The 22,749-nt window shown below is 51.1% G+C and overlaps 2 protein-coding genes across 4 annotated transcripts in view; one reads left to right on the top strand and one right to left on the bottom strand.

The window, feature by feature from the left end:
* SFRP5 (secreted frizzled related protein 5) overlaps window positions 1-1,065 on the top strand; it is a 5,756-nt gene extending 4,691 nt beyond the window's left edge. Inside the window, exon 3 of the mRNA XM_019636298.1 lies at window positions 9-1,065. Within this exon, the coding sequence (XP_019491843.1) occupies window positions 9-355 (347 nt within the window). The 3' untranslated portion in view covers window positions 356-1,065. The remainder of the gene's footprint in view (window positions 1-8) is intronic.
* A 7,268-nt stretch (window positions 1,066-8,333) lies between these two features.
* ZFYVE27 (zinc finger FYVE-type containing 27) overlaps window positions 8,334-22,749 on the bottom strand; it is a 19,785-nt gene continuing 5,369 nt past the window's right edge. For 2 of the 3 annotated variants that reach the window (XM_019636386.1, XM_019636383.1), the window contains exons 4-13: window positions 20,741-20,927; window positions 18,256-18,351; window positions 16,954-17,066; window positions 16,101-16,243; window positions 15,442-15,513; window positions 14,001-14,021; window positions 13,685-13,829; window positions 11,247-11,293; window positions 10,987-11,068; window positions 8,334-9,984 (exon numbers count right to left, since the gene is read on the bottom strand). In XM_019636386.1, the coding sequence (XP_019491931.1) occupies window positions 9,920-9,984; window positions 10,987-11,068; window positions 11,247-11,293; window positions 13,685-13,829; window positions 14,001-14,021; window positions 15,442-15,513; window positions 16,101-16,243; window positions 16,954-17,066; window positions 18,256-18,351; window positions 20,741-20,927 (971 nt within the window). In that variant the 3' untranslated portion in view covers window positions 8,334-9,919. The remainder of the gene's footprint in view (window positions 9,985-10,986; window positions 11,069-11,246; window positions 11,294-13,684; window positions 13,830-14,000; window positions 14,022-15,441; window positions 15,514-16,100; window positions 16,244-16,953; window positions 17,067-18,255; window positions 18,352-20,740; window positions 20,928-22,749) is intronic. The other variant, XM_019636385.1, reaches the window with a different exon arrangement.

The following is a 22,749-nucleotide window of genomic DNA, read 5'->3' as shown; positions in this document are numbered from 1 at the left end:
ACACGCAGTGGTCAAAATGCGCATCAAGGAGATCAAGATAGAGAACGGGGAACGGAAGCTGATTGGAGCCCAGAAAAAGAAGAAGCTGCTCAAGCCGGGGCCCCTGAAGCGCAAAGACACCAAGAGGCTGGTGCTCCACATGAAGAACGGCGCGGGCTGCCCCTGCCCGCAGCTGGACAGCCTGGCCGGCAGCTTCTTGGTCATGGGCCGCAAAGTGGACGGACAGCTGCTGCTCATGGCTGTCTACCGCTGGGACAAGAAGGATAAGGAGATGAAGTTCGCTGTCAAGTTCATGTTCTCCTACCCCTGCTCCCTCTACTACCCCTTCTTCTATGGGGCCGCTGAGCCCCACTGAAGGGCGCCCCTCCCTGCCCCACCAGCCAGCTGTGTCCTCGCCCCTGGGGCACACTGTCACCTCCTGCCCCCGTGGCCTCGCCTCCAGTTCCAAGCTAACCTGGTCCCTGTGGGAAGGTGGTTACCAGCACAGGCCCTAAGGGATGGGCGTGGAGCCTGGGCTGTCCTTGACCGAGGGGTTCTGGGGCTTTCTTATTTGGGGGTAAACCCCTAGGATCTCAGAAAGCAGGCGGCAGGAGAGAACAAGGGAAGGGTGGAGGGGCTCTGAGCCGCCTGGGTAGGTTCTGGAATGGACCGTGGTGTCAGCTCCCCTCTGCTGGTTGGGGGGGCCTTGCCTTGGAGAGGGAAGTCTTGATATTAGGCTGAGCTACTTGGGGGACAGTTCTCCATCCCCACTGCCCTTTCATGTGGCCTCTCATGGCCCCCAAAGGAAAGGCATTAGGGGCACAGTGCCTCCAGCCACACCTCCCCACTGTCCCCGTCGTCTCTGCCTGGTTCCCTTCCCCCTGGACTGGAGAGAAGCCCAGCCCAGCCCCCCTCCCACGTACTCGCTTCTCGGGTTCATTCTTCAGCCTCCCACATGTCCTTCGACCCTAATGACGAGTAAATTATTGCTACTGCTACGAGGCCATAGGTACTAGACTGATGCAGGTAGGGGTTGGTTTTTAAGTTTTTAAGGTTTTAATTAAATAAAACAACAGTTGGTTTTGACCAGGTGATTTCTTTGTCAGCCAGTTCCCCAGAGGTGGGGAGAGAGAGGTTCAGAAGGGACTTTTAGAAAGAGGCCCTTGTCGTAACCCACGGCCTGTCCAACACAGACATATCCAGGATGCCGAAGGAGAGCAACGCCCGCGTTTGTACAGCATCCTCCAAGAGCACACAGCAAGGGTCACCCTTCTCACCCCCACCACAATGAAGGGGGGCGAGGACCGTGCTTTTGTCCCTGAGGAGGGACAGAAATGCCAAGTTCCCCAGCCTGCTCCCACGGTCAGAAGGCTCCCACGGTCCTGCAGTGTCTCCCCAGCGTGGGCAATGCCTGCTCCGAGGAGCCCAAGAAGGCTGGGCCCCGGGAAATACTCCAAAGCGCCAGAGGCCTAAACATGTCACTCCTATCCCTTCAGCACTCACACACCCCTGGGCACTTGTCCTGCCCTCTAGATGATGATGGTATAGACGGGAGGTACTCTCAGCGGGGTCCCAGAACCAGAGCAGAGGCTCAGGCCGCACCCAGACCTGCAGTATCAGAATCTACATTTTAACTCACAAACCTTCCAATCATTTAAGGAGCTTCTCCAAAACACAGACCCCACGCGAAAGCAATTAAGTCCAAGTTTTTGGAGGGTGTTCAGAAATCAGCATTTCTAGATGCTCCCCTGGGGTGGCGTGCAGCCCAGGTTGAGAGCCTCCATCTAGATCATCTAGATAAGCCCACAGCTGAGGCAGGAGGAGGGGAGTGAGGGGCTGAGGTTACTCAGGCTGGAAGGGTGTTGGTCCTGCTCGCAGGGAAGGAACAGCTCTCATGCCTGAGGGGGCTTCTTCAGTGAGCTCAGAGCAGATGGAGGCTGTCCCTTGAGCTGGATGGGGCAGGGAGGGGACAAGTGCTTAAATGGTGGCAACAGGCTGCTGCCACTCAAATGTCCAGCATTTGGGAGGGGTGGTGCCTAAAAAGAGTCCGTGGGGGGTTCGTCAGCAGCTACTGAGGGACAGGACACATGTGCCCAGAGGGGCTTTGCTCCCCAGTGAAGGAACAGCTAGGATGCCAAGTCCAGTTAAGGCCGGCTGCTCCTCCGAGGCTGTGAAGCCGCGCTCTCTTGAAGTGAGAAAAACCTTGGCTCCCGAGGCTCCCCGAGGAGCATGCTGCCTCAGAGAAAGAGGAGGTCAGAGGGGCCAGTGTGCGCTAACAGGTGGTCTGACAGCCTGCCCATAAATCACCTCCCTGGGCCGTCAGGTGGCCTCGCCACAGGTCAGAGGCAGCAGAGGCCTACTTGTTCCGCCTCACCTCTGAGGAAGCCACTGCCACCCACCCTCACCCAAAGCCTGCCCAGCCCACCTGGCTCCCTGAATCCGCCCCTTGTCTCCCGGCCTCCTACCCCGACCAAATATTTACGGACACTTCTATGGTCAACCAGGACCAGGGATTATTTTTCCACTGAGCACACAGGCCTGGGCCTCTTCTGGCCGGAGCACAATACTGACTTCTGTCAGGTGCTGGCAGCCAGTGAGAGGGAGCGGACCAGGACAGGCTCCCTTAGCTCAGCCCAGGAAAGCACTCCTCACCCACCCCCCACAAAGGGGTCAGGCCCTGCTGTGGACACCAGCTCTGTCCCCAGTATCTGCTGTCAGACCCCAAGCCGTCTCTTCTCTGGCACCAAGAAGAATCCTCCCTAAGGCTAGGGAGGCCTTTTAAGTCCTGAGCTCACTGTTCATTGCCTTCAGTCCCAAAACACTCCCTCCTGGCTGGTCTGGAGATGGTCACGGCAAGCATCTGGGCCGTGAATCAGTAAACAATTGCATCTGCCTGAGTGGAACAGAAACCTCAAGAAACAGTGGGGCTTCCCTACACAAAAAGTCTAGAGGTAGGCAGGCGGGAGGTCCTTGTCCCAGGCTCCTTCTGTCTTCCTGCTCTGGATGGCGTTTGTGCTTGTGGTTACAAAATGGTGCCTCCTCCTCCTCCCAACTTCTCAGCCACACTTCAGGCAGCAAGGCCGGGAAGGGCTCAGAGCAAAAGCGGCACATCAGCTGCCGCTGGCCCTTTTGATCAGGAAAACAGTAATTTCCCAACAAGTCCCACCTGGTAGATTTCCACTTCTAGCTCACCAGCCAAAACTGAGTCACGTGGCCACTCCACGTTGCAAGGGCGCAGAGGAAGTCAAGTATTTCGGGCGGGTACAAATTCAGAGTTGTGATAAAGAACAGGAGGGATTTGGGGTAGGCTGCTAAACACCCAGGATCAGGTAAGAAAAGGCAGTAAAACCCAGTTCTGGGTTCCAAGTCTGTGATTTCGTGTGACATTGGGAACATGGGCCAGCTCTAAAATGGAATAATAATGGCTACTTCATGGGGCAACTCTTACGTGGGAAATATATGAAAAGTACCTGGAAACAATGTCCAGCATTTAGAAGATGTTCGTTAAATGGGCATTAGTATTTTTCTTAACCAAAGGCCTTGATCTAGCACAGTGCCTGCACATAGTAGGTGCTCAATAAATCCTTAATGGACTTGTTAATCAAGTAAGAAACCACTACTGACAGGAAGGCAAGGAAAAGACAGGAACATCTTATCTAAAAGCCAGAACTGTCACTTTCAGAAGACGAATGGAAACTATAATACAATTGGAGTTTGGTTTCAAAAAATATACCCCAGGGCCGGCCGAGTGGCGCGATGGTTAAGAACTGGCTTGGGACGCCCGAGGGTCCCGGTTCGGATCCCACATATGAGGGCCAGTGACACTGCCCTCCACAGCTAAGATGCTGAACAACAGCTCAACCTGGAGCTGGGCTGCCGGGAGTCGCTGGCAACGGTGTAGGCTGCAGCCCCTGTGCCAGTGAGTTGCCATAGGCTACCGTATGTAGCCAGCAGCCAGCGTGAGCAGCCAGCAGCTGCTGTGAGCAGCCATCCAGAAGCCGGCAACTGATCTGCCTCGCCCGGGAAGAGCACAATGATGGTGCCAAGTTGGGCCAGTGAAGCAACGTCCTCCACAACTAGACTGAAGAACAAAACGACAGCAACTTGTTTGTTCCCATCCCCCCAATTCCCCAATATAAATCTTTAAATAAAAATAAAAATAATAAATAAATATATATATATATATATATATATATATATATATATATATATCTCCCAGAAGTGGTGTGTAAGCCAGTATGGGGAAGAAGATGTATAATACCAGTAATCAATAAGTATCAAGCCTATGCTGGGTGTCAAAGCACTTTAATATTCTAATTTAAGCCTCCTAACAGTCCTTTGAGGTAGATACTATTATTATCTCCATTTTAATGATGAGGCTCAGAGAGGTTAGGAATTTGTTGAAGGTCACACAGCGTGTACATAGTAGTGGTGCTAAGATTTGAGCCCATGCTCATAACGACTGCCTGCAGGAGGAAAAGCCAGAGGACAGGCCAGGGGGATACAGGCAGCCAGGCTTCTGCCACCCTGCCTCACAGGAAGATTTCTGGGAGCCCTGCTCTGAACCCACTGCAAGACCCTGACAGCAGCAGAGGAGCCAGCCTCAGACTGTGGCTTTTCTCCCAACTTCCAGAGCAGCCTACCCGACTCCCACCCCACACACACACCCCAGCCCCATCAGCATTCAGCCTCTTGGGTCCCACAAAGGAAGCTCACATCCCACAACTGTTTAGTCGGCTGTAAACCTGGCTAAAGTTCACTCCTTGGGAAATCCAACGTGGGGGGTGGTTGCTGCTGGAATGTGTGTGGCTGGGACCCAGTGTCCCAGCCCAGACAGCAGGCTCTGCTGGGGCCGTGAAAAGAGCAGACAGCCAGGGGAATCGGGAGTCCCCAGCCCCCAGCTGTGCCAGAGAATGGAATGTGCTGCTCTGGGTGTTGAAACAGACCCAGCCGAGGAAGGGGAGTGGGGGATGCTGGGAGCTGGCGGAGTTGGGGGGAGCTCCCGCCACAAGGCTGCCTCTGTTCCCCTGGAGGCTGAGCCCACTTCGTTAGGGCTGGGGGTGGGCAGGCCCCTCCTGTTAGCTCAGTGGCTCAGAAGCTCCTGGAGCTAGTCCTAGGCAGGACAGGGGGGAGGGGGACAGTCAGGGTTGCTATGTTCTCCCCAAGTTTCTCTTATGAGGCATCTATAGGTACCTGAGGCACAATTCACAGCCCAGCCCCACGGCTTACTAGTTATGTGACTGAGGCAGGTTACTTAACCTCCTCAGGCCTCCATTTACCCATTGGTTAAATGAAGTTATTAACAGAACCTAGCTTTGGGGGTGTCATGAGATTTAAATGAAATAACGAGCTCAACACATTGCTTGGCACAAGTGCTCAATAAACATAGGTATTATTATCTTAGGGCCACCAGCCATAGGATAGATGCTGGAGCCAGGGCCCCTCAAAAGGGGGGCCTCGAAGGTTCCATGGAGACAAGGGGATAAAAATGGAGCTTTGCACAATAGCCAAGACACAGAAACAATCAAAGTGCCCATCGGTCGATGACTGGATTAAGAAACTGTGGTACATTTATACAATGGAGCATTACTCGGCCTTAAAGAAGAACGAAATCTTACCATTTGGAACTACATGGATGGACCTAGAGAACATTGTGCTACGTGAAATAAGTCAGACGGAGAGAGACCATATGATCTCACTTATATATGGACTCTAAAGAACTGGATAAATGAGCAAACTAAACAGAAATAGTCTCAGAGAAATAGAGGAAAAACTGATGGTTGCTAGTTGGAAGAGAGGTGGGGATGAGGGAGGTGAGGTTAGAAAGCACAACTTGGTATTTACATTATTACCACAGGGATACAAAAGACAGTTTGGGGAATATAATCAATAATGCTGTAAAGATTTTGAAGGGTGTCAGATGGGCACTTGTCTTATTAGGGAGACCACTTCATGGACGGTGTAGATGCCTGACGACTGTAGTGTACACCAGAAGCTGAAGAATAATTTTGAATGCCAACTATAATTATATATATATATATATGGTCACGGGATGTGGAGTACAGCATAGGGAATAGTGTCAATGGAATTATAATAGCTATATACGATGTCAGAGGGTAATAGATTGGGGGAGGGGTGTTATCACTTTGCGAGGGGTGAAATGTCTAGTACATTGTTTTGTACACCTGAAACTAATAAAAAAAAAAAATGGAGGCTTCGTTTGGCTTCAGCTCCAAGGACAAGGTAATCAAGGACCACAAAGATCCTAGAAAGCACAGCCAGTTCAAGGTCTGCCTGGGCCACTGGAGGCTGCTCCCCACCACTACCAAACCACGAAAAGACAGGCAGGCCCTCAACCCAAGCCAGTCTGTGGTAGCTGGCAGCCCATCCCAGGTCTGCCCCAGCAGGCACCAGGGCTGCAGCTGAACCTGGCTACTGTCCCCTTCTCCTGGGTGCTTGAGAACTGGAAGGAATCTTTTAAACAGGCATCCAACTCTGCAATGAATCGTGTCTTCCAAGCCATCCCACGCTCAGTGCCCTCCATGCTGTTGACCCCAGCCAGTCAAATGTAAGGCACTATCCCATCCAGGGAAATCCCTCCATGGTTTCACATTCCCAGTGGTACCTGCTGTTTACAGTTGTCCATCCCTGGCCTGTTGTCACTGAGGCCCTCAAGGGGACAAGGAGGTGGCCCCACCAGCCTCCCTTCTGTGGGGTTACGACCCCAGATGGTGGGAACCATGTTTCTCACGCCCGTGTCCCACGCCCCACCAGCTACTTGTGCTCTGGTCTGCATTTCACCAACATTAGGCATTGTTTTCATTCTCTCAAAATAAAATGATATTGACTCTGCTTATTCCAACTATACTCTGGCCTCTCTCTGAGATTCCTTCTTGAATAACAATCTAAGATTATTCTCTGGTGTAAAGAAAAAATTGCTGTTCTAAGCCATCCAGAGCAGAGTTGTTTGTTCTTTCCCTGAAGACTGCTAGGATGACGGTGATAAGCTAGCGTTTCCTGAGCGCTTCCTCTGTGCCAGGCACTGCACTCCAACCTCACATGGGCTATCTCATTTAATCCTCACAACAGCCCTATGAGGTCAATGTCACTACCATGCCCATTTACAGATGAGGAAAGCAGCACAGGAAGCCTCAGGGACAATGGCCCTGTGGCAACTCCCATGGCATGGCTACAGCCGATAGCAGAGCACGGCCAAGTGTGGAGCTGGCCCACAGCAAGCACCCACCTCTAATGCCGCCAGGAAGCTCCGTGGCTAATGCAGCCTCTAAGTCCCCAGTTCCATCTGACGCCATGGGGAACATGCATCCTCAAATTGACAGTCACTTCCACAGTGCGAGGCTTCCAACTGACCTACCGTGACACATGCCCTCCAGAAGTGTGGGCGCAGCCTCAGCGGCCTCATCCCCGGGCCCGTGCTATCGCCGCTGTCCCCTTTTGCTCGAAGGCCCTGTTTTCCATTCCTCCATCTTCACCATTCCTCTGACCCACCAGTCTACTTTAACACTTTTTAAAGTGAACATACTTGTCTATAAAAACTGCCACGACAAGGTCCTGGCTGCTTCCTTGCCTCTCGGGGCCCCTCTGGGGCTGCTGGGGCTCCCCCATACTAGGGGAAGTCCCTGGGCTTTGCAGCATCCCACCTAGACCAGACCAAGGCCGCAGCGTGCTACGAGGATAGCCTGGCACCCCATCTGAGTTGCACATGCATGGGGCTGCCAGCTAACCTCAACCCCGAGGCAGGGTGTCGCCCTCCCCTCTTCACTGCCCCAGGCCTGCCATCTGGAGACAACAGTTCACATCCAGCCCTGGTCTGCAAAGTGCCCTGCCGAGCCCTTGCATAGGGCCATTGTAAGATTAAACGAAATGTGTGTAAAGCACTCACCACAGTGCCTGGCACCCAGTAATCACCCCACATACCCCAGCTCTCAGAGGACTGCTCAGACCCCGTCTCACAGCCAATCTTCTTCCCGGCTGGCTCTCAGCCTCCCTGAGGGCTGATCCTATTCTACTTTCTCAGAGGGATTAGCTAAAACCTTTCCATTCTACAGGCTGTATTGCTTAGCATTTACGAAGTTCTGGTCCTAACCAACCCGTGGCCCCCACACCTTGGTCACAAGACGGAGCATCGAGGCCATCGGACAAACATGCGCTGAGCCCGCCCTGTGCAAGGCACAGCTTTCCTCCACCACCCCCGGCTTCTGCCCAGACTTCAGCCTCCATGGACCCTCCAGCTCCGTCCTGCAGGCACAGCCCAGGCCAGCATGGGGGGCGGGGCGTGAATCCAGCTCTCCAGCCTCAGGGAGAAGATGAGTACAAGGACCAGGACAAAAACATAAGAAGCTTGAGGTCTTTTTATTTTATATGACAATTCTCCATATACACAGAAGTCTTTTCAGTTCCTCTCCAGTGTAAATGAAGCACAGGGTACTTAACTCTCGTCTCTGAACAGGATAAAGGAGCCCGAGGAAGGGGGTCCACCAAGGCCTGCCTGGCTCCCCAGGGACTTGCACCTCGCTGGCCTGGAACAGGCCCCGGGCTGCCCAGCTCTAGCTAGGCTGGCTGGCCTTGCAAGAAACCTGGCCTAGGATGGTCCTTATCTCCCCAGCCTGCCTCCTCGGTCCCTGCTTAGGGTATAGAAACATCTCCGCCTCCTGTGGGCTCTGGGTCCCAGGCAGCTCATGACTCCAGAGAAGCGTCCTAGGGTAAAAGAAGCCCCCCGTCCTCCTCAGCCCATCTCCTGTGCCACATGTTCCCAGGAACCATGCAATAAATAAATAAATATTTCAAAAGGCAGGGCAGCTCCAGGGGAAGGAAGGGGTGGGTGCCTGAGCCTGCTCATGGCTTAGAGAAAGACAGAGCCCCTAAGAGTCTAGAAGTGAATAGGAAATTATTGGAGATGGGACAAGTGGCCTTATACCATAACTGAGACTGTCCTGCAGGGAAGAGCCCTGGAATCTAGGACCCAACCCAGAGAGATCCTACACTTCCCAGGCCCCCAAAGGTCAAGGGCTTCGGGACCTCTGCTCTGCTCACCTGGTGTCACACTCTGGGGGACAAGGGGCTGGGGAGGGGAAATGTAGCTCTGAGCCAGAGGAGGGGTGCCCGAAGCTCTGAGTGGGGGAAACAGAAGTGACTGAGTGCTTGTCATCCACCCAGCAGGGCTGAGGACATCAGGACGACGTGAGATTCTGGCTGAGATTCTGCAAGTCCAGATCTCTGCAAGGTGGGGCTGAGGTCCTTTGAGCTGCTGGGGCTCCCTACGTTTTGCTCCGGTTATACGAAGGATCTGTCACGCCCCACTAGACATGTCCTCCTCTGGGGGAACTTGGCAACATCAACCCTGTTTCTACAACAGTTTTGCTCGGGTTAGCCCTGGGACATGAGGTCCTGATGCCTAGAAGGATATCCCAACAGCAGAGCTGGGGGACAGCTCTCCCAAGCCCTTCTGTGGACTCTCAGAGCCAATGGCTTGGCCTGGTACCTACCCATCAGAAGGAAGAATCTCTTTTCCCAATTTCTGATCTCCAATCTGAGAATTCCCAACCTTGGAGAAATGTCCTGATCCTCAGAGATCCCAATCTAGAGCAGGCGTGGCTCTCTGCTGCCCTCTAGCTTACATTCCTTGCCCAGCCCTGAGTCCCCTAACTCAGTCAGACCAGGGCAGAGCAGGGCCAACGCGCACCAGGCCCGCCAAAGCCTCCTCTCCCCTCTGGGGTTTGACGGCAGCCCTTACTGGCCATCTGCAGGAGTGGGGCACAGCTCCAGAGCCCGGCTGGAGAAAGCAAGGGCAGGAAGGGGAAGCCTACCTAGCGTCTGGGCCACATGTGCCCAGCACACGCCACATGGGGCTAGGGGTGGGGAGAGTGGGGTCTACTGCGGGCCCAGGGACCAGCGCCCGCTTGGACCCTGTCCCTTCTTCTCACTTGCTCAAGGTCTGGTTACACGAGGCACACACAAACACAGTCTCTCTCTGGGCTTCGGGAGCTGAAAAAGAGGAAGAACTTGGTGAGACACTTCCTCCTGCCCTTTCGCTCATGGCCCCAACTACTAGAGCTACCGCCTCGGCCCTCCAAGCCTACAGACCACCCACTGCCCAGCCCACACCCTCGCTGACCCGGCTCACCAGCCTGCCCTAAGAGACTTCTCTTTTCAGGGGAACCAGGGGCTTTGGGGGTGACCATGCCAACAGCAGGCCTCTCCCAGGTGTTCTAGGCATGAAAAGTAATTTTGCCACCAAAATGGTTTTTAAATAAAGAAAAAAATTTTCCAAAATGTTTTAACAGTGATTCTCTCTTGGTGGTAAGATTACAGGATTATTTTTCTCTTCCTTCCTCTTCTGTATAGTAATGTCCAAATCTTCTAGTATAAGCATATGCTACTTGCATGACCAGAGGGAGAAACAAACAAACAAAAAGCCCTTGATTTCTCACTGTGATATATCACAAGGCATACGTAAAACGTGCTGCCTTTTTAGAACACGCGCGTGCACTTATCCTGCGTGCGCGCGGGCGCTTCCTTTTGCTGCATTTTTTGTTTTGTTCTGTTTACAATGAGTATGTGCAGCTGCTATAGAAGGAAAAGACGTTCTTTTTATTTTGTTAAAAAGTGTTACCAAGGTAATGAGAAAAAGACTGAAATTCAGGACGTGGTCTCCCCTGGGGAAGGCAGGTGTGGCGCCCGGGAGGCTCGGTGGCGTGGCTAACGCTGCTCTATTTTTTAACTTCAGTGAAGCAGTCACAGACATTCACTACTGTGCTTCATTATTCAGATACATTATATATATTCTTTTGCATGCATCAAATATTTCAGTTGTTTGCTTGTCAAAGGGTGACGAAGGAGATGTCACCAGGGGCCAGACTAGGATCCCAAGTCCCCTTGACCTCTCACTGACCCCACTCCTTTCCCATGAGGCAGCACCTGCTCAGAGGAGGTGGGGACCAGCCAGCCCTCCCAACGCCCTGACCCCAAGCCTGCCTGCACACTTACCTGTGGCCCCCATGGAGGACCTGGGCACCTTGAAAGAGCAGCACCGAGAGCAAAAGCTGTTTCCACAGTTACTGCAGCTTCGCTGCAGATGAGAGCCAAGGTCAGTATCAGGTGCATCCCCCAGCCCCAGGCACCTGCAGACCCCAGCACCCCCTCCTGTCCACCAGCGGACCCCACCCAAGGAACCTGGGTCTACTGTGGGACCAGGGAGGTGCTAGGCAGGAACTGAGACCCAACGGGACACCCTCACAGAGACTTACCCTCTTCTTCAGCACTGAGAAGGTGGCCGAGCAGCCCGTACAGCTCCCTGACAAACAGAGGCAGCAGCTCAGACTCGACCCAGCCTGGGCCTCTCAACTCTCACCTGCTCCTGAGTCTTCTAAATGGAGACGCTCAAGAGCAAAGTCCAGATCCAGAGACGGAAGGAGGGAATGGATGTCTCCAGATGATACACAGATGCTAGACCCTGCATACTTCTGGGGCTTAGAGGCTCCAGCTGTAGGTCCAGCCAAAATAGAGGAGCACCCAGCAGACTCTCCCCCTGGAAACCACGCCAAGCCGGCAGGGACCTGACAACAGGCATCCCTCAGGGGAGGCAGCCCAACGACCTCAAATGAAACCTGCCTGATGTGCCCCTTGCAAAGTGTCCCCTTACAAATACTCCTTCCTCAGGTAAAGAAAGAAATGCCTCCTAAAACCCCAGACCCTGCTTTCTGTCATCTGATAGCAGGAGAGAGGCTCAGAACCAGGCATCTTCCAAGACGTGCAGGGCGAGAGCTACAGGATCGCTGAAAGTGGCGGGCAGATGGGGTGAACTAGAGCTGGGAGACAGAGCCTGCCTAAACAACCAGAGACAAGATAGCAAAGCTTCAGGCAATGGCGGAACCATCAGTGGCAGCTTAGAAACGGCTAGGAGGGGGTAAGGCAAATACAAGAAGAAATGAAGGATGAGGGAGGAGGAGAAAAATCATTCTTTTAGAGACTATTTCAAGCCTAATAGCTGTGCTCCAGGAAAAGTAAAGATGGAAATGAGGGGCTGCAACGAGGACAGTCTGATGAAGGGGGTGCATGCAGGTAAATGAAGAGAATCAAAAGGACGGAGGCAAACTGAGGTCTGAGGAGGAGAGGAAAGGCCACACTGGGAGCTATGACTTCAACAAGCTCCAGCAGCAAAAGCAAAGCCCGACAAGAACCAAGAAGGTTCCCGGGGCTGCCCCCAGGAGTACTGACTATGGTTCAGAGCAGACATCTCCATGCAGACAGAGGGAACCACGCGAGGGGAGACAAGGCAGGGTCCACAGTAGGCATGAGGGTGCTCCCAGAAGGGGACCAGAGAGGAAGCTGACTGGGTCCTGGAAAAGCTAGAGAAGGGGTAAGGCTACGGGGGAGGGGGAGAGTCCAGAGCTTGGGGCCCAAAGGCCTCCCATGATCTGGCCATAGCAGTTATTAGCGTCAGGGAGCACTGCTGTGCTCCTCGTCCACCTGTGAGACCAGGCCTCACCTTCACACAAAGACCCCGAAGCTATACTGGCACCGGCATGTGGCCCCTTCCTGTCCAGCCAGAATCCCCTACAGCTCTTGCTAAAGGACACTCCGTGTTCAAGGAAAGGAGGGTCCTAAATGAGCAAGGCAAACCTGAAGCCAAGGTGCTTAAGGTGAGTGCCATTGCTGTCAGTCAGCTTGTGGCCCCAGCACACAAAAGGAGAGCTAAGAGCACAGTGGGTGCTGCTGGCAGGGCGTGCCAAACCAGGATACAGGCTTCTCCAAGACTCTGTCCACCACACTAAGAATGTAGGCAAGGCAGCTGCCTCCACTTCTCCTTAGCAAGGCAGGCAGGGGCATGGAGCTGGGGGAAGGAACTGCTCCAACACGGATGCTCTGGCCCGCGTCTGGGGCGTCCTCTAGACTGGCTGGAGTGCCAGGGCCAGTATTCTCAGTTGTGCTAACAGTCAAGTCCACCCTTCTCTAAAGCTGCCTTCCTTGACTCATCCCCACCCCCCAGTAAAGTAAGGACTGGCCAGTCTATGAACTTGGCTGGGGAGAAGAGACCTCAGGGCTCTATCGTACCCAGACGAAGATACTGTGCTTCAACTTGCTTCCACCTGGAAAGGAAACCTCCAGACAGGCTCCGAGGCACCTGCTGGCTCGACCAGCGCCTCTCGAATTCACAACGGACGTTATTCAGCACTTACTATGAACCGGCCAGCACTGTGTGAGCACTTCCCAAGCATTATCTCATTTGAGGCCTCTAACAACCCTGTGAGGTAAGAACTGATTATGCTCCTTTTATAGAAGGGAAAACTGAGGCACAGAGAAGTTAAATAATGTGTTCAAGGACACCCAGCAGCGCTGGGAGCTGCACCAGGCAGTCAGACCCCACACTCTGTTCTCTGCCATTATGCCACGCTGCCTTCTGAGGTTCTGCCTGTCTCAGGATTACACCTGTCTGCAGTCCTGGGGTGGCGCTTCCGGAACTGAGTCCCTTATCTTCCCATGAGCTAATGCTCAATAAGGACAGAGGGATGAGAGGGAACCCATGCTCACTCCCTCAACAGTCCTGCTGTGCGTTTGCTTCCTTCCCAGGGTCCCATGGACACAGCTTCATTCCTTGCTCTTGTCACAAACCGGTACCCACAATTCCAAGACTTTGGCCCTACAGCAGCGGTGCCCCTGCCCCGTTCCTGTCCCCCGGCCGTACCAAAGTTGTTGGTAGGGTACCGCTTGCGGAGCCGTTCTGTGAGCCGCGACACCTTGCTGCGCAGCACCTCATTCTTGCTCAGGAACCCGTTGTCCTGCAGGGCCAGCTCATCCTCTGCCGGGCACGGGGCGCCCTCATCATCCTCCTGTGGAAACAGCTCCTTCCAGTCCTGCCCGCCTTGTGGCAGGGAGCCAGGACCTGCGTGCAGAGGCACCATTGGACACTTGTGGGCAGACCCCACAAGGCATGGTGAGAGCTGGCTCCGCCACCGTCCCCCAGCCCAGCCCCTGCCCAGCTCACCAAGGCTCCTACTCACCAGCACCACCAAGTGGGTCTCCTGCCTCCCAAGGTGCAGGGGAGAAGGAAAGAAAACAGAGAGAGAGATAGCAACAAGGAGGAAGCTGCTAGGAGGGGGGAACCCCAAGTAAAAGGAAACACTGAAGTGCTGCTCTGAGTTCTGTCTGAGCACATCCCAAAGGGCGACATTAACAGAGGCCCCCATAAAAGGATCCCAACATCAAGTGAGCTTGTGAGAAGCTGTTTTTCAAACTGGGTGAAATTAAGTGGGTCATTATTTTAACAGAATAGAAGAGGACAAGAAAGAAAATATCTCTTACAATGTATTTTTCAGGAAACTTTTGTTTCAGTTAAGCTTTACATTTATTAGACATAAGTGTGAACTGGGCCAACATGTCCGTGTGTTCTTCACTGTGGGTTATAAACAAAAATGCTTGAAAGCCCCTGCTATATATACTCCCCACCACCACCACCATCAAGATTCAGAGTCCACAATCGTATAGTAAAGTCTCACAGAAATCTTTTAGCAGCTGAAAACGTCAATGCCTACATGGACGGGGCTGATGTAAAAGGGAATGGGCTGGGTGTAAATCACAGGTCCGGTGAAAACTCCCAAGACCCCATTTCTTATATCTCAATTTCCCACTTTACAAAGAGACATAAAGAGAAATGATTTCCTACTGTAAGAAAACAATAGCACAAATGTGACAATAAATGACAACCGCCATTTGGACTCAATAACCAGTGAGTGGTACGGACTGTGTAACTTTTGTCAGGGAACAGTCACTTCTCAGCTACACTGACCGCTGCAGACTCAGGGCTACCAGAGCTTCTGATTGTTCAGAAAAATTGAAAATCCAGAGTGTTCACTGAAATCTCCCTGTTTTTAAATGTTGGCTCAAAAAAAAATGTTTTAAGGTTTATATGCCAAATAAAACACTTCTGCAAACTACCAGTTTGAACCACTGTCTCAAAATCAGGAAGACTGTTTCACTTTCTCGGAGCTAGCACTTGACCGTGCAACTGCTTTCTCCCCCTCCCTGCCCTGCCCCCCAAGAGGGCCATCCTTCAGGCCTCATTCTGCGTAAGAACAGTCAGAGACCCATGGCAGTGCCCACCCTCAAATCGATGTGCCTTGCCCACATCAAAGGTGCCAAGTCCGTAGTCTCCAGCCAAGGTGGTAAATGAGCCACCTCCCCCAGCAAGGCATTTCCCAGAGGCTTCCAGGGCCATCCCTGCCCTGGGCACCCAGGACAGGTGACTAGATCAGTGACAGTATGGGCAGAAGTTCAGTGGCCCCGTTTCATCTAGTGAGTTCTAGCTCAGAGCCATTTTCAGCTTTTCATTTGGAGGTAAGAGAATTTTTAAAACCCAGACTTAGGATGTGAGAAGCCACATGGCTCCAGGACCATCCAACTTCTGGCCTGGTCGGTAGAGAATGCTGGGTAAGGGCCACCCACCTCAATCGCATCTTTAAACTCCTCGTCGGGCTCAGCCTCCTCGGCCTCCTCCACACTGCCTGGCGTGAGGTCCTGGGAATAGAGATTCTATGACAGGAGAGGGTTGGCAACCCTGCCCCCTAAGGCAGAGGCCACCTCCCCTGAGCCAGCATCCAGGTTTCCCAAAACATCTGTTTCTGCCCCAGAGGAAAGGGCACAGCCGCGAGAAGGAAGCTGCGAGAAGAGGGCCCTCTCTCACTTAGCAGGAACAGGGAGACGGGATCTAGACCATGAATGGACCTACAGTGGCTGTACAGCACAGCGGCGGAGAGCACGGGCCCGAGAACCACACGGCCTGGTCTGAGTACTGGCCCAATCCGCCTTGGGCAACTACTCTGTGCCTCTGCAAATGAGAATAATCTCATCCTCAGCAATAACCTACACCTCACGGGATTAATATCTATAAAGGGCTTGGAACAGCAGAGTAAGCAGTCAACAAAGCTATTATTATTATTATTACAAGTATAATTATTAAGCACTTCAGAGGCGACGGGGTCTGAGAAGAAACAGAAACCACACACAGGCCAGCCCAGGAGCTATGGGGTACGAACAAGCTGGTAGCAGGAAGGCCCCGGAACCTGCCCACAGCAGGCTCTCCCTGATGGGGGGGGGGCACTCACCTCTGTGGGCGTCGTTGCAGGCGTGCAGTCCGGCAGAACCCCTTTCCCCCCAGCACCTGGCGCTGGCGGCGGACTCTGGAAGGCACCATCTTCCTGGCTGGAGTGCATCCGCCGCTGTAGAGATGCCCTGTACTCAGACACCACTACCCAGGGCAAGGAAGGCAGGATGGAAGGCAGAAACAGGACAGAATGAGTGGCGCTTTGGGGGTACCCACTTCTGCAGCTGGCTGCCTCTTCCTCTAGCACCCGACTCTCTGCTTCAGGAAAGAGATGCCCTCCTAACCCTGGACAAGTCACCTAACCTAAGCCTCATAAACAAGACAGAGATAACACCACCCACCCCATGAGATTACTACAGAGAGATTAAATGTAGTAAGTGCTCAATAAATTAGGGCTTCTATAATTAATTATCCAACCACAGGGAGGAAAACAAATACAGCAATCACCCCAACATATGTACAGGCTTCTGTGACTCAGGGCCTCTCCAGACTGCCTCACTGCTTTAGAAGCCAGACAGCAGACAAGGGTTCGCATCACACAGAGATGTGGCAGCAACTCCAGGTGGCTGCATCCCAGGAGGCGGGTGGCAGCACTGGGAAGACATCCCTTTCTCATCTCCCAGAAGCCACCATAAGCAGTGATCCACCCGCCTCAGAAAGGCAGAGGGACCATTACGGTAGCCGCCTGCCCTGTGCCCCACCTAACATCTGAGAGGCAGAGCCCAGGAGAGCCCTCCAAAGGAGGGCCCTGTTGTGGTGCTGCCCCCCTGCGGGAGGCACAGCACAAGGCGATCAGCTGTAGAAACAAACAAGGAGCTTCTTGGGCTGCCTCTATCAGGCTTTCCAGGGCTTACCTCGGAAGAACTCCACATTCCCCAGAAAGAGTGTGCTGTTTAAAAGGGCAAGGACCCAGCACAGTGGCAGCAGATACAGCATGCAAACTGTACCCAGGAGAGCCCCATAGAACCTGGATCAACAGAGAGGAACCACAGGATCAGAAATGCGTAAGACCAGAAGGAAACCGGTTTGGAGCACACCCACAAAGGGGTCTAGGTGAGAAACAGCTCTGGGCACACTTAATAAACTGACAAGATCTGCTAATCAGACAAGTGGACAATCAAGCGGGGAGTGAGGATTTACATCTACCAACAAGTCACTGGTTGCTAATAAGTCACTGGTGAGACCACAGCAGTTGTGGAGGCTGAGGCCACATAAACTGGTTTCACTTTCATCACTCCTCAGGCTCTAGACTCTGGAGTCTGGAATAAGACAGACATGGCTTTGAATCCAGCTTTGCCACTTCTCACTGTGTGCCCTTAGGCAAGCCCCTTGGTTCTCTGAGCTATACTTCCTTCCCATGCTAAGTGGGGATTAAAATAGTGCCTGCCTCCTAGGGTTACTATGAAGAGTAAGACAACAGATGGCAAGTATTGAGCATAGGGCCTGGCACCAGGGGAAAACTAAATAAATATTAGTTGTCACTATTATTGATGTATAAAGAGCCTCGAGAACATTCCTTCCACTTGATCCAGTAGTTCCAACCTTGAATTTATTCTAAGATAAAAATTTCAAAAGATTAAAGCTAAACCCATAAAAATGTTCATTACAAGGTTAGTAATAAAAAGTAGAAACTGACCTGAAACTAATATAAAAAAATAAAAATAAAGTAGAAACTGACTAAACATGTAACATAATTGTTTCATAAATTATAGTATATTTACCATCTATATTAATCTGGTATTACAAATAATTCCAAAACCATGTAGTAACAAAGGGAACCATTTATGATATAATGATAAGTGAAAAAGAAAAAAAGGAACCTCACATACACTATGAAGCTATATAGAGTATATGCATGTGACAAACTCTAGAAGTCAATCCAAACATGAGATCAGCTGCTAGATCAGGGTGGGAGATTACATGGTGAGTTATTTTCTATTATTAAAATATTTTACCATTCCTAAAAGAAGGTATCTAAACCAAAGCAGTGCATTTGTGCCCACAAGCCTGTCTGCACGTCTGCACACAGGGCCTCAGGGGCTCTCTTCCCCTGAGCTCGGGGCACAGGGGCCCTCTCAAGGTAGCTGGCTTTGCCTGGGGCTCAAGTCGCACGTTCCTCCAGGGCAGCAGTGGGGGGCACGGAGGGGGCCACTCACTGTGAGGACACGGTGGGGTTCTCCCAGTGCAGCACACGGTAGGCGGCCTCACAGGTGCAGCACAGGCGGCTCAGGAAGGCCTCCAGCTGGATCAAGCTGCAGACACAGGGGACATCTGTGAACCGCACGCCCTGCCCCACTCACCCAAGGGGCCTGACAGAGCTCTGGGGCAGCAGAGCCTAGGGCTTCACAGACACAGTAGGCTAGGAATGGCCGGTCTCTTCAAACCCACTGGAGGGGCTGGAGAGCTCGGGAGTTTCAGTCCCTTCTGGAGGCCCTGCTGAAGTGGAAACAGGACAGGAGTTCCTGCTTTGGTCTCTTCTAGTTACTGATGTGGGGCCTTTACTTAACTGGGCTGCAGTTTTCCTCTACAAAATGAGGAGCAGGGTACCTACCTCACAGATACACTAGAGCTGGAGGATAAATGGCAGGAGGTAGATAGAAAAATGAGTCTCCACCTGGGGTGTAAGGCAGACTCACTTGGAGAGTTGCAGTTTTTTTTTCTAATGGATGCACCCCAGAAGCCATGAGTACATGCTTGTACAATAAGCACCCAGATCTTGGTTTCTGAGGGCTCCTTGGAGAAATGGCTGGTTCTAGAACTAGGGTAGAGAAAGTTTAAGATGAATCTGAACATCCTACTGCACCATAAAGGAGGCAGGCAAAAATGATGGGGTCCTATCGAAAGAACACAGAAGCCAGTTCAATAGGGCTCCTACTAGCCAAATCTAGGACAATTTGAGATCGAAATAAATAATAACAGTAATGGATTATAACACATGGAATTAAGTTAAAAATCTTGAGTTTGTATTGATAACAAGTAAGAATTACAGTAGAATACCAGCTAACAATGACAATTAGAAAATCACCTTTGCAACTGTCACACAAATAAATTGGTGAAGGCAAGACCCATCAATGGATTTAAACGTAGTGAGTAAATGTTTGATGAGGAACAAGGTATTTACTTAGTCTCAAAGTATCCCCCCTCAGATTACTAACTCTAACAGGTAAAATGGTCATCTTACAGCAGAGCAACCTTAACCACGAGATCAAAGTTAGTATTTCCTATAAGGAGACAGGCTGACATCATGTACCTCCTGACACGATGCACTGACAGCAACACATCACTTGTCATTTCCTGCCAAAAATGCATAGCCTGAGTCTAATCATGAGGAAACAAACAACCCCAAACTGAGGAAAATTCTACAAAATAATAAGCTTGTTCTTTAAAAAAAAAAAGTCAAGGTCACAACAAACAATGAGAGGAACTCCTCCAGGTTACAGGAGACTAAAGAGACATGAAAAATTAATGTAATATGTGATTCTGATGGGATCCTGGATCGGGGGGAAATTCACATAAAAGACCTTATTAACACAACTGGTAAAATGTGGTTATGAACTTTATATTAGATAACAGTACCAATGTTAATGCTATCAATGTAAAATTTCCTAATTTTGATTACAGGACTATGGCTATATAAGAGAATGTCCTTGTCCTTAGGAAATACTGAAGTATTGGGGATGAACAGGCATGATGTCTGCAACTTACTTTCAAATGGTTCAGGAAAAAAAAAAATTGCGTGAGTGTGTAGACAGAGATGCTGCCAATGTGGCAAAATGTTAATAACTGTTCTGAGTAAGGAGCATATGCGAGTTCTTTGTATTAGTCTTGCAACTCTTCTGTAAGTGTAAAAGCATGTCAAAGTAAAAAGGTTTTTAGAAAACCAGATACCCAGGCCCCATTCCAGATAACTGACTCAGATTTTCTGGGAAAGGGTTGAGGAGGCGGCCTCCGTTTGTTCTGTAAGTTTTTTTTCAAACTCTGCAGATGCTTCTGTTGCCCAGGGAGGAAGGAAACCCTGATGTATGTCCATCGAGCCCTATCCAGGGAGGGCTCAGTAAATGGCCGCTGCCACTCACATTGTTACATCAGTATTATTCAACAGTCTTAAGGAGCTTCCTCAGAAGTACCAGCTCTGTCATATTTAGGAAGCTTCTCCATAGTGCAGTGACGATGACTAATATTTACTGAATACTTCCTGGGTCCCAGACACTCGTTTAATCTTCCCAGCCACCTATGCAGTAAGCCTATTACTATCTCCTTCAGCAGATGAAGACCCTGAGTCACAGGGAGCTGAGCAACTTGCCCGATGTTACACAGAAGTAAAGGTAAGAGCTGGGATTTGAACCCAGGCAGTGGCTCAAGCACGCACATGCTTAGTCAAGATGCTACACTGTCTCTCCAGTGGGAAGAACACAAGCTGTGAAACCAGCTGGATCTGGATTCTCATCCCAGCTCAGTCACTTTCTAGTTGCAAAGCATTTTCCTCATCCATAAATGAAGGATAATAATAGTAGCTACCTCCTTAAAAAGATGAAAGGAAATAACATCTGTGGTTTGCCTAATACAATGCCTGGCACACTCGGGGTGGTGGGAGGTGTTGCTGTGACTGTCCCTCACCTCCCTGGCCCTTTCCATACTCACAAGCTCTTCACCTCCGCCACGGCCTCGGGGCGAGACAGGCGAACTCTTTGCAGGTCCTCCTGCCTCACGCTGTGATACTTCCTCCGCATCAGCTCAGACTCAGGGAGCCGTGCCCGGCAAACCTCCTGCAGGTAGCCCAGAAGGGCAGGCACTGAAATCACCAGGGCGCCCACTGAGTACCATGCACCTGTGGGATCAACAACACTAGGTAAACAGGTAGCAAGGACCAGGAGCCTCTGTCCACCCAGGTGTCCCTCACCTCCTTGAGGGTTCTGCCCGAGAGGCCTTCCCTGATCACCCCGCAGGAAATGGTGTCTCCCTCCTCACTCTCCAGCCCTTTAACCCAGCTTGATTTTACCTCACAGAACTTATCACATGTTGGATTACAGGTATGGTCATTGTCTGTTCCATGAATGTAGGCTCTTGAGGACTGGGACTTGGTTGATCTGGTCACTGCTGTAGCCCCAGGCCCATTTTTTTTTTAATATTAAAAAAAAAAACCCTATGCTAGCACACAGTAGGTGGCTCATGCCTAGAGTGTTGCCACTGAGAGCTCCCGATGAGTGGCATTCTGACCTTTGGGCCACTGGGGCAGACTGGACGCCTTTCCTTTGGCTTTTAGGATACCCCAGACCACTGTGGATTAAGAAATGGTGAAGCTGAGAGAAAATCCAAAGAAGGAATTCTAGTATCCCCAAGGCAGGCTAACAGAGCACTGGACACAGAGTAAATGCTTGTTAAATATCTGTCATCTCAACTGATTTACTTTGGAAATATATTCAGAAAACCTAACAGCCTGGGAATGATATCTGAGTTTTCAACAGGCAAAGAAGAGCCCTACTAAGAAACAAGATGAGCTCTTATGTGAATTGGGTTTATTTTCAACCCACTGAGTCCATATCTCCATAGGAAACAAAGGAGACACTGGAGAAATGTGAGCTCAACAGAAGAATGAACACACGAATAAAGGACCCAGCTCCTCAGGATAGTCTGATCCAGGTCCTTTACTGTTTCCCCTGAGGGGTTTGAATTTTTCTATCGCTATCTGCCAGTTCCAACCAGAGAAAAGGCTGGGTCACAGCATAAAAGGTCCTCCGGAGCCATCACTACCTGAGACCCCTACAGCCACCCACCTGTCCATATATCTACTTCACAGGCTTCAAGCCAGACCCCTCACTGGTGGTGACTTCCCAGTAACACTCACCAGGCTCATTTGCTGAGCCAGAAAAAAAAATCCTTATCAGCTCATCCTCCTGGTCCCCTCACCCCAGGCCATGTCCCAAATGACCCCGGGATCAGCTTGGAAACCAAAATGGGAAAAGGTCAATGCATCAGCATTCAGTCAAGAAGAAAACAGTAATAATACAGTAATCTGCCATTATCCGCAGGGGATGTGATCCAAGACCCCCAGTGGATGCCTAAAACCGCAGACAGTACTGAACCTTACATATACTATGATTTTTTCCTATACATACATACCTATGATCGTTTAACTTACAAATTAGGCAATTTCACAGATAGAAGATTCATTCTTACTGTAGAGCTTAGTAACCTCAGCATACAATTTTTTTTTTTCCTTAAGTCGAGAACTTCCACCTTTTCACTTAAAGGAAGGACTTTATGGCTTCTCTGTGGCATATCTGAATTGCCAGCATCGCTACTCTTGCGCTTTGGGGCCATTATTAAGTAAAATAAGTAAAAAACACAAGCACTGCGATACAACAGTCGAACCCACTAACCCAGGCAGCTACTAAATGACTAATGGGCAGGTAGTGTATACAGTGTAGATACACGGGACAAAGGGATGGTTCACATCCCAGGCAGGGCAGAGCAGGAAGGCTACTCATGCTACTCAGAATGGCAAGCAATTTAAAACTTACAAATTGTTTATTTCTGGAATTTTCCATTTCATATTTCTGGACCATGGGTGACTGCAGATAACTGACCATGGAAAGCAAAACCATGGATAAGTGTGTGTGTGTCGGGGGGGGGGGGGGGGCCCTTGCAGA

This window comes from Hipposideros armiger, unplaced genomic scaffold, assembly GCF_001890085.2.
Source record: "Hipposideros armiger isolate ML-2016 unplaced genomic scaffold, ASM189008v1 scaffold_28, whole genome shotgun sequence".
NCBI classification, from domain to species: Eukaryota; Metazoa; Chordata; class Mammalia; order Chiroptera; family Hipposideridae; genus Hipposideros; species Hipposideros armiger.
Note: the sequence above shows the minus strand (reverse complement) of the source record. Positions and strands in the feature narration are given on the sequence as shown.